This window comes from Dermacentor andersoni, chromosome 10 (genome assembly GCF_023375885.2).
Source record: "Dermacentor andersoni chromosome 10, qqDerAnde1_hic_scaffold, whole genome shotgun sequence".
Lineage (NCBI taxonomy): Eukaryota > Metazoa > Arthropoda > Arachnida > Ixodida > Ixodidae > Dermacentor > Dermacentor andersoni.
The window spans coordinates 97,881,182-97,898,642 of NC_092823.1; the positions used below are offsets into that span (position 1 = coordinate 97,881,182).

Sequence of the window (17,461 nt, forward strand, 5' to 3'; positions counted from 1 at the left end):
GAACCCCTTTCTTTCGAAAGGGCAGAGCGGCGCCGCTGCACGCTCCCCCGGTTGTTTGCCGATACACTGCGTGGACTGTTCCTAACTGTCCTCTTCCATCTGCTCAAACATTTCAAAGGAGTGCGACAGTTTGGAACAGACAGCAGAAATGCTGGTCAAAAGCGTGGCAGTTTGGACGAGTTGGTGTGTCATGACTGTTTTAGGCTTGTAGCGCAGCTCAGGAAGAGCAAAAAAGGAAGGAGGTAGGGGTAATCAAAGGGAACGGAAAACAGAGTGAGCGCTAACTTCCAACTGATGGAAATGCTAAAGCAGAAATGCTGTCTGACAAAAATGCGCCTGGAGTGTCCCCACGAATAATAAAAAGCGGCACATTAGCAGTGACTTTATGTACGGTAGCGTGTCTCTTTCACGTATGCAACATTTTCTTGGAATGGTATCGTCGTGGTCAAGTTGTCGGCAAGGGCGTAAGCAAATAAAGAAATTCATTTATCGAGGCAACTCAATAAATAGGTTATTTTATTTATATTGTTCCGCTGAAGATTTCTGGCATTTTCATTTTATGGCACTCGACATACTGCGGCACTTGACTCTTTGCGGCTTCTATTCACAAAAGCAGATTTAGTTCTCAATCTTACGTCGTCCATGTGTACATCAACTTGTCCTATTCCTAACGTCACCGAAATTAAAGAGTCTGGAATGTGCGGGAAGTATGCGAACTGTTGTATATCTCTGTCCAGTTGTGTACTCCACAAACACCTCGCCAGCACGTCTGTAAGAGAGAGGAAAAAAGGCCATTGGTACGATGACTCTACATATGACAACATGAGCATCCTCTCCTAAACGTTGCAGTGGCGATGCTACCCGGCTCCTTCTCTACGCCTCTCTTCGGTACGTTAACCTTTGAATACGTGCGCACGTAACTCAATAGCCTTACCATAATGTATGGCCGGGCGCCTCTCGGTGGCCTTCGACGGACTACCGAGCTTTACTGATTGACTATAGCTAGACTCACCAACATCACCAACCGAAATGGCTAATAGGCTTAAGAGCTTACTTTGTAAAACTAGGCTGTTCAGCGTGGTTTCGTTGTTCTGAGGAACACGGCTTATAATTTACACCTAGAACGTGCTTGTTCTGATCAAAATATATGTTGAAGCAGGGTTTGGGAGCGTACTAGCAGGTATTCCATTGCAAATTTGACTACAGCAAGGCTGATTCCTGGGCTAGTTCATACGGTTTACTCATAATGGCGAAGCCTTTAGCACAACTCAAAAAGACAGGGACGTGACAGACACACGGGACAGCGGTGTCCTGTGTCTCTTCCACGTCCATGTCTTTTTTGAATTGCTCTAAAGGCTTTGTAAATTTGACTACAGCGCGTACATAAACAATGTAGGCAATGTAGTCAAGTTTGCAATAAAATGTATGTACCTGCTGTGTACCCAGTGTACTCATTACATGAAAAAGTGGTGCAAAAATAAGGGGACACAGGGCTATAATAAAAGGACGCCATAAATCCCGGACCAAATATGTTTGCTTGACCCTACTCATTTCACCTATTTGTTTAGGTTGTTTATGACTTCTATTTGTGTATCTTTTTACTTAACTGCTATAAAGAATCGAACAACCCACTAACCCGTCTATAAGCGTTATTGTGTAGAACTGTTGCCAGCAGACAGCTGTGTGTGAATAGAAAGTATCATCGGGTGAGCACCGGCAAACCAAGATGCTTTTGTAAGGCGCACGTTAAACTGCAAAAATATGTTCCACACCTACATGCTAGCAGTTTTTTTACACAAATTAGAAATCTCACACCCTGCGTTTTACGACCACGATTGTTCTTTCAACATTTTTCGCGAGTGTCCGGGGCCGGGGGAATGGCAGTCCTGGAGGTAAAGTGGGGTGGGATTTTCTAAGCTCACTGAGTATGGGTTGACTCATTGTTGGTGTCCCGAGTTATTGTGTCATCGAAAAAAAATTGCCTGTGTCTGCGGGTCCTTTTATTTTTGGATTTCCGCCACTTGCTCATGCAAGTAATATCTCGCCTCAAAGAGAGAGAGAGAGAGAGAGAGAGAGATCGTTTGCTCAAGCGGATCGAAGCATGGGAGAAAAGGAAACGAACCAAAAAACATCGCGAGAGGCGAGGCGCTCGAGGTTTGTGCTTGTTACAGATGACGTAACAATTCAGATACATTTCCGAATTGGGTATTTGAATCTCGGGTTCTCCCTTAAGATAGACTAATTACAAAAACTGCCGCACATGGTTCTTGAAAATGCTCTCGCAGTTTCGCGAACGGCGATTCGTTTAACGTGTCGGTCAGTAGTGTCACACAAAGTGGGTCGTCGCACAATGTATGGCGGCGCTGAAGGCATACAAATGACAACTGGGAAAGGAATGGTCCTTTTAGTTTCTTGAAAAATTCTGGGAGCTACATTCCTATGCTGACTTCCAATAACTTAAGGCCAAACACCAAAAGAAAGCTGTGCTATCTCCTCTAAGTAAACGCATGCGGTGAAAATTAAACGATACCCACCTTGCCACCACTTCCACATGGCATTGCTTCCAGCATGCTGTGCTCCTGACACTCCTTGAGATCTTCGTAATCGTAAGCGCCGTAGCCGTCAAAATCAATATCAATGTCACTTCGTATTTCGATACTTAGGTCTAGCCTCCAGCAACAGTGAATCTTGCACTCTTCATAGGTATGACCGTGGCGCTGTTTCAAGAGAAAAGTAAATAGTGAAAGAATGAAACAGCGTCCCATAGACGTAAGGAATATGCTCAAGCCAACCTTACATTGCTGTGGGGAAGTGAAATGGGGTTGTGGGGGGGGGGGGTTGAAATATGGGGGGGGGGGTGGTACCGTTAAAAAAACGAGCACAATGTCCCACACACTTCGCAGCCAATCGCTTCGCTAAGCAGCTCCAACCCGACACCATGCGCCTTTTCGCAAACCCTACCAATCCTACTCGTATGACCGACCGCGATGTTTGCGGAAGCGTTGCTCAGCATGCATACGTCGTCGTTTGACCGCCATTTGGCACTGCTTAGTAAGTGTCACTTTTGTGCCTTCGCGAGTGGGCAAATTCTACCAAGTGGCGGTTCAGGCTGTTGGTGGCATGGGGAATTTCAATGTTCTCCGGCCCGTCAGATCCGTGAGTCATGAACATCAGCTCTGGCGACGTGTACGTCGATGACGCCCACGTTTAGCCCCCTACTTGATATTTCGTAAACCTATACATTCTTAACAATAGTCCTACCTAGCTACACTTCTGCGTAAGTGTTTCCCCCGTCATTTTTCAGTTTTGCTACTTCGCTCAGTTTTAAGACCTGGCACTTGATGTTTCATTGCGGACCTGCTCCTGCGATGTCTTAAAATAAAGGCGTCAGTATCTGTATACCAGATGAACAAGCATACAGCAGATAGTGCACATGGCACCACATCTTCCGGGAACTTCGGCTTGAAGGAAAGAGTACTATGCCTTTTTATATTAAATCTTCTCAGTCTTAAATATTAAAGGTGCGATCCAATAACAGATCTCGAACCTGAAAGTGATGTAATTTTACTTGCGCGGCTGTGCACAATCTCCGGGATCGGTCCAGGAAAGAAATTTGAAGCATACCCGGAGAGCGAAAGTGGTAGCAAAGTCGCCAAGAAAGACGTTCGCATTGATAAATAAACAACAAATTTGTCCGATAGCAAGATTCAAGCAGAGGACACCTAGCACAACAGCTCGTTATTACTTGTCTTGCTATCGCACTCATTGCTTCGTCTTTCCGGCGAAGCCTTCAATACTTTTAAGCTGGAAACAACCTTAAGGCTGGGTACCTCTCGTGCCCCTTTTCCATAATCATCTCGGAGGATTGGTCAAGAATGCGCACATACCAATATCGCACATGCAGTGCCGGAGTTTTATGTTCGGGCACATACCCCGTAGACGCGCACGAGGTGGATAACGCTCCCAGCTAATCTCATTATTATGAATAAAATGAAATGTATGACCCACAACCGTAACACTCTCCCAACTTGTTCCTTTCCCTCTGTGGTAGACCCCCTGTTATCGCAGTGTTATGAGAGAAGTTTGTGTAATCGAGGGCTTGCCGTCAAACATTCGCATTGTGTTTCACAATGACAATGCGGATAGCATATGTATAATTCTGCATAGCAACAGAGTTACAATTGTTCCCAGTGAAGTGTACCTAGCATTCACATCGACATCAATAAGTTTGGGCGATCGCCACGTGAGGACATGAGTCATTTATTACTTTTAACTATACTCCTGCTTTCACAGTGTTGTGGAAATCTTCGCATACTACATTAATGGGACAATCCTTCCAAGATTGCTTTGTCATTATGCAGTGAAAGGAGTTAAATGGATTCGTGCGCCGGCTTTTATTCCCAGCCGTCGCAGACGCATTTCGAAAGGAGCCATACGAAAAGGAAAAAAATAAAGATAAAAATAAAAGCACTCGCTCGCCATGCTTTGACCGCACGTTAACAATACCAACTGGCAGAAACAAATCCGGAGCCCTCGCCTATACCGCGTCTTTCGTAGCCTGAGTAATTCTTTGCTGTTAATTTACAAGCTACTTTCTTTAATTAGCTTTTAATAAGGACCGTGACCTTTCGCTGTATTCACAGCATGGCTGCAGCGGAAAGCACCGCAGTGCGATAAAGACAAACACGGGGTTAGCGAAAAGAAGAACGGACACAGTCTTCTTTCCGTTAAACTCACGTTTGTCTTTGCGCACTTCAGTGCTTCTCGCTGAAGTCACGTCATAATTTAAGACCACCTCGCCCAAAGCACCATTATAATTCTACTATATTCGAAACGTGAAATTTATGAAAAAAGAAAATCATATTTCAGCTGGACTTGAACAACTTCGCTCCAATTAGCTGTTTCGCAGTTTTCATTGCGGGTCTTGCAAGAACGTGATAAAATAATCCCACACTTGTGCTATAAGGCACTGGAATGACTACTTACATCCGAGACGTTCACGTCCGCATGTTTTGGATGCATTGTTTGACAAAATCGTTCGAACGTCATGTTTTGCCCGGGGTAAAGGTGGTTCGAGTAGTTTGCTTCCATATGAACTTCGACGCAAGACTGTGGCAGAGACCTGCGGAAGAACGCAACCACCATCACTCCACATTCTTCAGAAAAACAAAATTCTCCTGTAACATTTATGTGAGTTGCCAGTCAATTCTGTCGTGGCCGTAAGTGAACAGATTTATTGTAGCGAAGTCAAAGAAGTAAACAGAACAGTTTTTTCCAGCACACTACTCTCCCTATGTCATGCACACACACACGCTCCTACACACATGGAATAACCCGACGAGAAACACGCCATGGCACAACACACAAAACCGATTTCAAGAACAAGCCTAACTACATGTGCCCTAGAATGTAGTGGTTTGTGCTGGGCAACAATTGAAAGGAGAAAGCTTTACATACCTCACAACGAAACGGATTTGGGCCTCAGTGCAGTTTGAAAGCGAATACATGTTCTTGCCTGTGCCCGAAAAGCTCATTAAATATCCATCTTCCCACGAACAGTTAAGCCCTTGGGGATAACCTTCCATCTGGGACGGTGCTAGCACGCCATCGTGACTTGCCCCAAGCCTGAAAAGAAAAGGTCAAAACATTGGCACGTTCCATGCCTCGAACACCGCGAATTCATATACCAGCATTGCACAGCGCTGCTACTTAAAAGAAAGGGTCGGTGAGGCTGCTCCAGCTATATTTCTGTGAAATGTATGTGGTGGTTTTGGCAGGTACGGCCCGTTCTTTATGTTCATGCTGCTATTCATCTGTGCTTCTTGCTAAGGGTGCTCTCAGCTATAGTAATTTCGGCTAGTTAATTCTCACTGCTGTCGGACTCGGACTGCAATGATTCAGAGCCCGGTTTGAACGTAGGCAGAGGAAATGTGCCCGAGGCGAAAGCACAGTTAATCGACAGAGTAATCGCTGGCCGGGAGCAGGCACACGCAAGCCGTTCTCATTGGAAATAAACATGGCGGATAAGCAAGGCCATGCGACTGCCACTGCACCTGCTTCACTGCAGTTGCAGACCCCGCTCCAACAGAACGTGCAGGAGCTATGCGACCGCAGCTCTGCCAGGTCTCGGTTGCGTTCTCAGGTCGAACGTGAGGGTGCCACCGAGAGCTCGCAAATAACGGTAAGCAGGGCTTCTGCAGCTCTAAAAGAGCGAGGAGGTCGATGTGTTGGACCAGCCGAATGTAAAACGCGCCGACAGAGCGCTTGGAGCTGGTCAGCCGAATGCATCATTAGCCTCTGCCTCTTGACACCGCAGCCGAGGCACCCTCGTCCATGCAGCATTCTCTCTGCATCCTGCCGCCGTAACTACTTCGAAATGTTCCGCTCATTGCTCAGGCATCACCGCGGGCTTTAGACTGGGCAGCGAGCCAACTTCCGTCCGCTTATTGGTACAGAGCTTGAGGAATCCTCATGTTTGCGTTAAGGCTGGCGCGAAAATAATAATAATAAAACTTCGCATTGCACTAGAGCAAGAGGGCTGTTGTGGACACCGCCACCAAATTCAGCAGCACTGTCAAGTTTTATAGGCTCAGAAGCTGGCTATGCCCCTTCTGATCGGCTCGGAGCATAAATATGGCAGAAATCGACAATGTGATAGTCTTTCGCAGTGTTCACTGTAGCGCGGAAAGGATTGCTTCTGTGCTGGATTAATCCGACATACGTAATTAGCGACGATGATGACTCACGCATTACAGGTTGATATTGGGAAACAACATACGCATGTGCGATCTCATGAGCCATGGTAGATACTCCGTTGTACTTGTGTGGATCGTCTTCTGCCAATGCAAACCTGTGTTCCGTGCAAACGCCAGCAAGGGAAGTGACACCTGCAAAATCAGTTTGAGTAGCAGCTTTCCGGAGGAGACGTAGTTTATCAGAGCACGCAATCATAGTCGCCAAACACGCTTGCGATTAGAAGAAAACAAAAAGGTTCCTGGTCATTCCTGGTCCATAGTCCAAAGTTCATAGACATTTCGAAACCCCGTATGCGTTCCGAAACTTCAATAAACATTTGGCTTGGCTAGTGACCAGAATCCCATGTATTTTTCTGCCATTCTATCTGACCGAATTAAATTTTGTTGAACTCTTGGTTGTCCCTGAAATTGAAAGGAAGCTCTAGGTCAGGGCAAACTTCAATTTTCCTTTTCACATGCATGTAACACAGGGAAATATTTTTATTAGAGAACTTCTGGAACAACTAGAGACAAATTTGTTAAAATTAGGTGATAGTGTGGTATTGTACGAAAGTGACATTCTACGTAATGTAGAAAGCAGTTATATTTGCAAAGATTCGAGAAATTCAGTAACATTAAGGAAGATTGAAGCATGATATTGACAAAGTCGCCCTCCACACCAAAAACAGGTATCGCCGTTCTGTAAACTGCATCTGTAACCGCATCTAAAGCGGACATATTTGATACCTGACTTTTCAGCTTACGTGATAACGTTAGTATGTGTTCGAAGGCGTAGAAAAAGTACTACGCACAAATTAAACATGTACTTCAAGCCTGTGTGTGCCGCATCACTTTCAGACCGCTGTAAATGTATTAATAAGTACAGTTTACAATAATGTGCTGTTGTTTCTTAATGCAGAGAAACAAAGTTGTAAGCTTGATCAGTGAGCTTTCTGGAAATTTTGCGAATTTCAAGAATTTTTTTAAGAGTAGGTGCAAGATATAAATATAAGTTTTCTACACTCGCTAGATATTTTCTTCCTTTAAATACAAGGAGCTTCATCAATACGAATGCCGCGATTGCCAACAAGAATGATTTCTCAGAAAGGAAGAATCTCCAGTCAAGCTCTACAAATCCTTACATAAACGGCAAGGAAGCACCTACAAGATATATACATCGTCTGCATTCTGGGGCACTAGTCCCTGCAGGCGAATGAGGCAGCCGACGCCTCCACCCGAGCTCACGCTCACCTCAGGCTTTCTCACAGGACGCGCCAAAGTGAACGGAGTAAGTACCCCAAAAGTACTCCCTTATTCTGCAACACTACAGGCTAGACAGAAATTACCCGCCACCTCACCCAAGCCTAACTCAGGAAGAGACAGGAACCCTCAAGAAATTCCACACCAACAGCTACGTTCAGGGCATCCCATTGGACCGAATCTCACCCACTCAACATTCACACTTCTGCATGTATTTTGAGACGTCAGACACCCTATGCCATATGATGTGGGGATGTGGAGGAAACCATGGCACCGTAGACACCCAAACACTAACCGAGAAGCAGTGGGAGGCCAAGCTGTCGGACCCGGATCCGAAGAGACAGCGCAGCCGGTTCAAACGGGCACGGTAGATGACCATGGCATGTGGCTACCAGGAATAAGGAGGCCGCCCAACGGCGCCGCGGACTGGGCTTGCTCAGAATAAAAGTTTATTCTCTGCATGACAACTTCGGAGGTCTTTCCACGATGTTTCTTTCCTTGATGGTTTGCCTCAACTTCGTGAAGTGGGCACAGGAATATTCTGTATAAAGGGTTGAACCATCTTGGAGGGAGTCCACCAGTAGAACTCCTTCCTTCTCTTAAAAAAAACCATTGCCATTGGCTTTTACTGCAACGTCTATACACGGAATTTCTTTTGCCTGGCGGATTTAGCGGGCGTTTATTTCTTGGGCTGTTCTTCAGTCTCAGAATCGTAACAGTAAATTCATGTCTCATCGCCATTTACCAGTTTGCCCAAGAAACCTCACTAATATTTTTCAAAATGTTGCAAAACGGTCACGATACGTTTCCTCTCTTGCATAGTTGTAAAAAGTATTGCGATCCAATTTGTTATTACATTTCGCATCTGCAAGTTGTCGTGGATAATGGAAGCAACTCTCTCCCGCGATAATCCCACATATGTAGCAATGCTTCTGGCTGATATTCGGCAGCCCTTCGTAATCACGTCATGGGTTGCTTTTACATATGCAGGCACAAGGACAGGGACACGTCTTTCTGGACGTGTTCTGGAACACTGGAATTACATGTCTGAAAATTGTCAATCCAACATTTAACGGTAGCATATTAATGGCCACTGTCGCCTAAAGTTTGGGACATTTCATCATCCATCTGCTTCCCAAGATTTCTTGGGGAAACAAGAATTTGATTATGGGCCTAATGCTCTTTCACAGTGAAATTTTCTGAAGGTTTTGTCATGATCACTTTGGACCTGAGAAAAAGAACAGGCTAAGAACTTACGTAGCTGATATTCCCGCTCTTGAATGCGCGGAAATTGTCCATTATACCCGGCATTTCGCCGCTGGATTGTTTTTGCAAAGAATAAAACCTTCAATGAGTATTGGATAGTAACAGGAAATGACGCGAGAGCGTGCTGGCAATAAATCAGTTGTCGAAAACGCGCGTGGACCAGTAATTTAATAGGCAAATATAGCGGCAACACAGGTCAACGCCTGTGTGAATCAAATATGCCTATTCGACAGGATGGCTCCAAAGGCTACATGGGGCAAGGGGTGTCAGGAATATGAAAATAAATTTGATTCGGCCATAGCGCAAACAAATGATGCGATAGATGGCGCAGGCGTAGGTGTATTAAGTCTTGCACTATTTCGAGCCTTACCGAACAGCGTGAGCATTTGCAGAAGCGCGCGGGCGCATTCTTTGCATGAAAAAAATGCACATTTTATTCAGTGATGCGTCTAGTCCAATTCTACTTCGTTTGTGTAGATTGCGCTCCCCCTGGCGTTAAGCAGCAAAATGAAGCGACTCTCTTCCTCGTTTTTGTTATCCAGTCTTTCGCTTCTTGTTACCGGCTTTGTTTGTATCACTGCGTAGTTCGTTTATGGATAAGCTGGACAACGTGGCGCCTACCGATCATTTTAACGAATGCTGTAGAGGCCAAGTGCAGTATTGTGGAGACCCAATTTTCTTTGTCGCAGCATCTGCGGAGTGGCTGAGAAGTAGCGTCTTCGATTGTCAATCGCCAGTCAACGGTTTGAGTACTTGGCGGCGCACAGCGTCCTTTTTCTGCATAAAATTCTGGAGCAAAACAATATCTGCGGACTACATGCGCTGTGGGAATCGGTTTAAGCAAAACTTTCATTGGTGTTTGTGAAGATCGTTGTTGCTACTTGGTGATCATTTGCAAGTAGAAACTACACGACTCCAGATAGACATTTCCATTGGGGACTTCCTCACCCAGCAGAAACTCATTGCACTCGATGCCGCACACGACGTGTACGACAAAAAAGGAATGCCGATGATGGAGCGACCGTGACGACATGAAGATGACGGTATGATGACGGCGCAATTACGGGATGAAGTGGCGGCGAAGACGCGGCGACAACGACACTGGAATCACTACAACAAGAGGACCACGATAGAACTGCGTCCACCACGGCGCGATGACGACAATGCATGACGACCGTGACATGACGATGATGCTGTGATGACGTCGGTATGCCGACTATGTGATAACGACGATGGTATAATGGCGATGGTATGATAGGAATTGTTTGGTGACCATGATATGAAGATAACGTAACGACGATGGCATGAAGACAGCTTGATTTCAATGGCGAAGTAGGTAATGCCTAATTTCTGACGACGACGTTATGACGATGCTGGTGTGACGAAGAGAATGGCGGAGCTTGAATGGCGATGACAGCATGCTAATTCGTAGTGGTATGATGACGACTGTAAGACGATGCCGGCGTGACAACAACGTGTTGACAGTGGAACCACTACAGCGAGATGTCGGCGACGGCACGATCAAGACGGCATGACGGCGACTCTATGATGTCGACGCGATGACGGCAGTGACACGATGGTGACAGAATGATAGTGGCGACGTACTCATTAGCACTCAGACTACGACGGCTCGAAGATGGCGGCGTGACAACGAAGAAATGGCAGCGCAGTGACAGCGACAGAGCGAAAAAAAATGTAAAGATGGCGATGACACGAGAACGAATAAATTGTCACTCTGGCATGCAGCCGATGAAATAACCACGATGAAATAACCACGATGAAATAACGACGATGGCACTGCAACGACAGCGTGTCGTTCTCAGAGCTCATATCCGCACTCGCATGCATCACTTGCCGTCACGGGGGCCAGCTTTATTCACAGTGTACCCGCTCTTTGCGGTACGTCCGTAGCGTGGGTAGCTTTAATTTGCACTTGTACAGTGTCTGTTCACAGGGCGTCCTGTATCAGCCAGTCTTGTCATTTTAGTGCGCATTATAAGCTATGTTCATTTGCACTGCGTCCGGCACCGGCGAAATGTGCAACGCTTTAGCGAGCAGCCAGCACGGATGACAACTGTAAGATGACCACGGTGTGACGACGACATTATAATCCACGTATACGGCAAGAGATTCATGGCGCCATCAGCAGCGGCAAAGTCGTGGTAGAGGCAAAGGAAGCTTTGCTTTGGCATAGGTTTCCCATTCCAGGGACGGGCATCGGATTAATGAGCGGACATCGAAATGACTATGGAAACTGAGTCCGAAGCAGCTATCAGTGTAAAACATAAAAAAGGGTGGTCACTGAGAAAGGTATGGGACGCGTACATTTACAAAAAAGTAGCAAAAGAGAACCCCAGAAGTCAGCAAGACTAAAGAAGAAAGTGCAAGTTGAAGGAAATGAACAGCACAACACAAGCACAGAATCACGCACACATAGAAAGCAGCTAACTTCCCAGCAGAAATGTCTTAAACTTCAGGTAGTTACTCAAAATCGTGGAAAAATGAAAGCACGCTAAGTACAAGCAAAAAATGGCTATAATACTTTAATTAAAAATTGGTTTATATTGCTTTTAGAGCAAGTAACGACCCCTTCCTCTATGGAATGAAGAACTCTTTATAGTAAGGTCATGCAGGACGCTTATATAAAAACCCCTGTTCCCATATTCATTCGCCCGATTATATGGAATTACGGAACTGCGTATACGGGTCTTATTCAATGGGGATAATTTTTGCCGTTTCTGCATTTCTTGTACACCTGCACAGGGTGCGTTCTATTTATACGTACCTCTCTCTCACTGTGCACTCAAATCACAGTAAGCGGTATTTTCTCGATTTTTTTCTCTCGTCAATATGCGGTCACCGCTTCTTTGAATCTAACCCGCGACCTCGTGCTTACAACCAGAACACGATAAGCGTAGAGTTAGAGGACTGGTGTTGCAGCAATGGTTAGTCTGACATCATAGAAAGAGCACCACCTACCATGAATATTCCTGTTGATGAACGTGTCATTCAATTTTACCGCCAGGTCTTCGCTAGAAAGAGTGAAGATAAAATGTCACCGGTTGCCGTTACAAAGGCGCCTGCAGATTCAGGAAAAATGTTTTACGGAGTTCTCCCACAATGATGCAAAAGTATTTCTTTTAATCTCTGCAGGCTCCACGTTAGCAAACTTTAATTTTTTATCCGGCAGTATTGGACGATACAATACCCGGCCAAATGCAATATCTGTCAAGAAAGGGCGGACCTGGATCACATTTTCCGGGCCTTCCCTCGGGCGGATCGACAGGGAAAAAAATAAGGATGGGATGCAGTGGGGGACCGTGCTGCTCAACTCGGCCCCGGAAGACCAACTTTTGGCCGTCCAGCAGGCCGAGGATCCCGCAAGAGTCCAAGGGCTTCTGGCCGCCATCTATGCGGGTTTTAACAGCGAAGCTGTATACCTTCATCGTCCAAGGCAAGTTTCCTGTCGTTGTAGTAAGCAAGAAACTCCCCATACGTGGGCCGATCCCAAAGATAGTGCGATGCCGGGCCGACCCGCAGCAAAGGTGCAGTTAACCATTAAGGGGTCCTCATACACAGCTTCGCTGGTCATCCTTCTTCGCAGATTTAAAGGGCACTGACATTTTTTTTTGTTGACGGTTTCATTACGCAACTACGTAGGTGCCAGCTAGTTGGGACACGCTGATTTACTTCTGCTTGTTAAAGGCGTGCGACGTTTTGAATGATCTAAGCATGGTTTTTCGGGACGCAAGACATTCACATGATCACTTTTCTCCTGTATTTTTTAGTTGTGATAAATATTTCGTTTATTTGAATTGATATTTAAATTTGTTTTTTTTTTATATTCTTACGATTTGTGATTAAAACTAAGCAAAATTATTTCATTACAGACACGTATAACTTATTTAGGCATTGCAAACCCCTAACAGAGCGATGTTATTGCCAGGTACTGGGCAAGCCGTTCGCGTTAAATGAAGAAATAAACAGGAAAACAAAAAATGATATCGCCTTCTACAGCCGGCCCGCTGCTCTGCTGGCTCCTAAATGTGAGAAATTCTAAATTAAAGCCTGTCCGTTCAGATTACTGACGAAGGAGTACAAATCAACAGCTAGAAAGGAAAAATAAAGATGGTGACAGGCTTGAGCAGGGAACACGATCACTTAAGTGTGCTTTCCGGAAACAACAAGCAGAGGAATCTCGCAAATATCTTCAATGGAATTTACATACCTGGTAAGGCGCACCACAAGGTCACACTGTGTGAACTGGCATGACTTTATCAAATCTGCCGTCTTATTCAGTATCTCGCCCATGTCCACAGCACAGACGTTCGGTTCTCGAAACTCATAGAGTGCCTTCCCGCAAATATTTTTTCCAGCGCTGGCTTCCTCCTATAAGAACGACGTACACCAGATTGCAAGCGTGAAGAACCATGCGCAGAAATGTGAAAGAAGTTTGGAACGCTTCGTGGACAATCTTGCGATTGTGGTTCCACACAGTTTGAATCGAGGAAGAGAAACAGGGCTTACGTTAAACGAGCGAACCTGGTTTGTGTGTCACTTGGGGGGTTCGGACTTAAAATGAGGTTTGTTCCGATCGTCCGTCGCGAGATGAAAAAGGCTCGCGATGTGGAGTATTGTTAATAAAAAAAACGGATGTTAGTATCCTTGAAAACAGTTATAATTTAGTTAAATGTTAGAAATAGTGTCTTAACCTTTATTGGGGGCGTTTGCACCATTTTGTCCACATTTTACGATATCTGAAAAGATGAGTAACCAGCGTCGAGCCCAGGCGTCAATTACAGCTTAAATAGAGAAGAAAAAAAAGAAACTCAGTGATGAGTTATAGCTAAGAACAGTTGCCGTATACAGCCTCTTAAAAGTGCCTATAGCAACCAGTTTTGAATGTTATCGACCTAGCTTCACCTATCATGTTACATGCGTGCGGCAGAGTAATGTACACGTTCAGTATGGCGTGTTCAGCTGTGGAGATATGTTCCAAACGTTATGGTTCCGAATCGGCTATCGTTTTACGTCCGTAAATTCGTAAAATATTCATCGAATGACGCACGAGCATTACAAATGACCTGGAAAGTTTTAGAAACACTTACAACTGACAGAGAGTTTTATCCCCCATTGTTCCGTGCAGTGTAGTCAGAGCAACGGGTGGTGTCAACCGACCATAAAACGTGGACCGACAGAAGAAAGTTTAGCAAGAGCTCGTCCGCTGTAGACTCCTAAGTCGGGTGAGACGGCGGGTGCATAAAAGTATAGTGTAAGAAGTATCGCCCCGCAAAGTTAAAGGCCTTCGCAGTTCTCTGAGCCCGAAGTGTACAGCTCGTGTCAGCCAATTTTAGGGTCGACAAGAGCCATACATTCCAGTAAAACGCAGGCTGGTGCCGAGAGGAAGAAAATAGATGTTATGTATGTAAAAGTAGCGATAAAGCATCACAAACCGTGGGAGGTTTAGTGTCGTAGGGCACTTTTAAACGTAAGTCCTAGTTTCTGCTTGAAAATAGCTCACCTCTGTCCGGAGAACTCCATTAAGCTGGAATCGTATAAGTGGATCAGTCATTCCAGTGAAATAAAGGGCAACCTTCGCGCCAGAAAAAAGACAGGAAGAAGAAAAAAAGCATTGTCAGTAGCGCGCATCCGTAAAACGTGTGAACCTGACGTCAGTAATTCCCGCCGCTCTATCGCCGCGTCTAATAGGGCAAATTTGAGATCGCGTTATCGTTACCGTGCTGCTACACGTGCTGCTGTGAACGCGAAAGCGTTCACAGCGGCGCGTTATAATTTTATATAGGAGGTCTTGATGTTACTTGATATAACTTTTTGGTGAAATAGAGAAAGAGTTTTACATGCCAACGCAAAAATAAAGATGAGTTGCGTAAATAATGTATATTCCTAAATTTTCGCTGTCAAGCGCTTGGACAAGCTTTTGAAGATGCCATCCTTTGAAATTTTGAAACGAAGCTATAGACAACTGGTCGCCCAGTGTTGTCAGCCTGTCGGACAGCTTTGCCGCGCATTGTTAGTAACTTGCAACAACACTACGTTATGGGCAAATTCAGCTCGGCTTATGCACAATAGATAATATTTGCGGGACATGCTTTAAACACACAATAATTTCATAGAGCAAACGACTTACGCTTGTTATTCATGCGATTCTCTGGACACCTTTGTAAATTACAACTTGCTATGCACAGAGAATTAAAAAGAATAACGTTATGGGCATACTTCATTTCAAATGGGGAACAAGCTTACGTTCATATATGCCAGATGACAGAGTTGGGAAAAGGTGGTAGTTAGTTCCTAAAGTCAAAGAAGAAGGTTTCTGACGCTCGCAAATTCAGCTACAAAAATATGATCAGTTAACGTATGCGAGGCATTAGGTATCAATTGCAGCTTCACTTAAGGCGCGAGTATCAATTGCAGCTTCACTTAAGGCGCGAAAGAAGAGCCGGAGAACACGACACCAGCGCTCATACCCTGTCGTGCTGCCTTTGCGTTCAGTTTGTTTCCGTCCCGTTGTGTGCAAAATTGCAATCTTACCGACTCCCTCTACCGGCTGCGGTTATTCGGTACCAATGCATTCATCGTATACGTCAATAGTAATAAGTATATAATCAAATTATGCTTAATGTACGATGTGCATCACTGTGATAAATATATGGCGAGGTGGAGTAAGGTTTTAGTAGGATTAATTATAAACCTTTTCTGTGGATTCACATAGGGAAGGTGCATCTTATAATCGAACATGTCATTTGATTGCTTTGAAGCTTGGTGTCGCACTGAGCAGGTCTTTAGGTTGAACATGCATGACTTTGTGTTGTGCTGACTCGTGCTGTAGCCGAAGACGGGATGCGGTTTTAAAGCGGAAAAATCCGTACGAACAAACGTAAACAGGACAGCGAGTTTGTTTCTTCTTCTTATTTTTATTTGAAAGTGATAGTGGAATAATAAACTTTGAGCTACGAATTTGGTGGGTCCGAAGGAACCAGCTTTGGGTGATCTCGCAATTCCCTACTAAATTGGAGGTACGCATATTCTCCTCTGTCTAAGCGCGAACATCCGCGGAGAACATAACGGAACCCCGACTGTGGCATTGTTATCATATCCCCCCACTCCTACCCTCCGCAACCCAACTTTGCAGCAACACGAGACACGATGCAGAAAACCGTTGCTATACCTTTATCTCTTATTTCCTTGGCTGACTGCAACGCACTCCATCATAATACAACTGTGTGAACTTTTGTAAACAGGTTTCATTGTAGAGATGAGCCAGCTGAGTATTGCAATGCGTGCCTCTGTGCGTGCATATGCTCGTCCAACAACAATGCCTGTACCTATACAGAGACTGCCTGTAATGGGCTGAGCGATATTAAGCAATTGTGTGGCTGCAGCAGCACTGGAACTATGATCAACGGAAGCAGAAATAGTAATCTCTCAGCCATGAAATGGGAAAAAAATTACGGAGCGCGTTGTTCACAACTTACCGCATTTAGCGACGTGGCTAGGTAGATCACGAGATCCCGAGTTTCACAGAATGCTCTTTCATATTGGGCACTTACTACAAAGCAGACTTCGACGATGAATCTATCAGTAAAATTGCACTTCTTTGGTGCTTCTGCAAAAGTTCGTGCAACAAGAGAAAAAAAGCTGAAAAAAACAAGCCTGTGTACTGTTCAAAACGGCCCAATCTGTACGTGGTTTATAATTAAAGCGTGAGAAAGGCAATATTCTGAATACAGAGCGAACCAAATTCGCATAAGTGCCACATTTACGCCGCACAAAAGTCTCATGATAAAGGAGATGCATCACCCGGTGCACATAAGGTGTAAAATTGTACTGAAGCAAGACGATCTCGCTATGGTCTACGCCACAATATGACACGGTGCTCAGTTATCCCGATGGTAGCGTGCACCACCTAGAGGTAATATTAACACGTGCAATGTTATAGCCGAGTGCTCAAGCCTTCCAGCGCACGTGGTAAAAAAAAGATTATTTTCTTCGCTACAAGAGTTAGTACAGCTAGGGGTATATCGAGCTGCAGTGCGCAGGCGCAACTTGACTGTTTGCTGCGCTGAACTATCTGCTTCGCTCGTTAAACATGCAAGCCACGTACTCAACTATTTGCAGCGTCATCAACCAGCCCGTATCGACGATTCGCTACTTCACGATTAGACCAACAGCTGAATTGT

The 17,461-nt window shown here is 45.1% G+C and overlaps 1 protein-coding gene across 1 annotated transcript; it reads right to left on the reverse strand.

Moving 5' to 3' along the window:
• Positions 1 to 513: 513 nt before the first annotated feature.
• LOC129380283 (uncharacterized) lies at positions 514 to 14,848 on the reverse strand. Its single transcript, XM_055061081.2, has 8 exons — positions 14,782 to 14,848; positions 13,489 to 13,649; positions 12,240 to 12,292; positions 6,779 to 6,887; positions 5,458 to 5,625; positions 4,987 to 5,122; positions 2,535 to 2,717; positions 514 to 769 (listed from the first exon to the last, which is right to left on the reverse strand). The coding sequence occupies exons 1-8, from the start codon at positions 14,830 to 14,832 to the stop codon at positions 683 to 685; spliced, it is 948 nt and encodes a 315-aa protein (XP_054917056.2). The 5' UTR covers positions 14,833 to 14,848; the 3' UTR covers positions 514 to 682.
• Between the last annotated feature and the right edge of the window lie 2,613 nt (positions 14,849 to 17,461).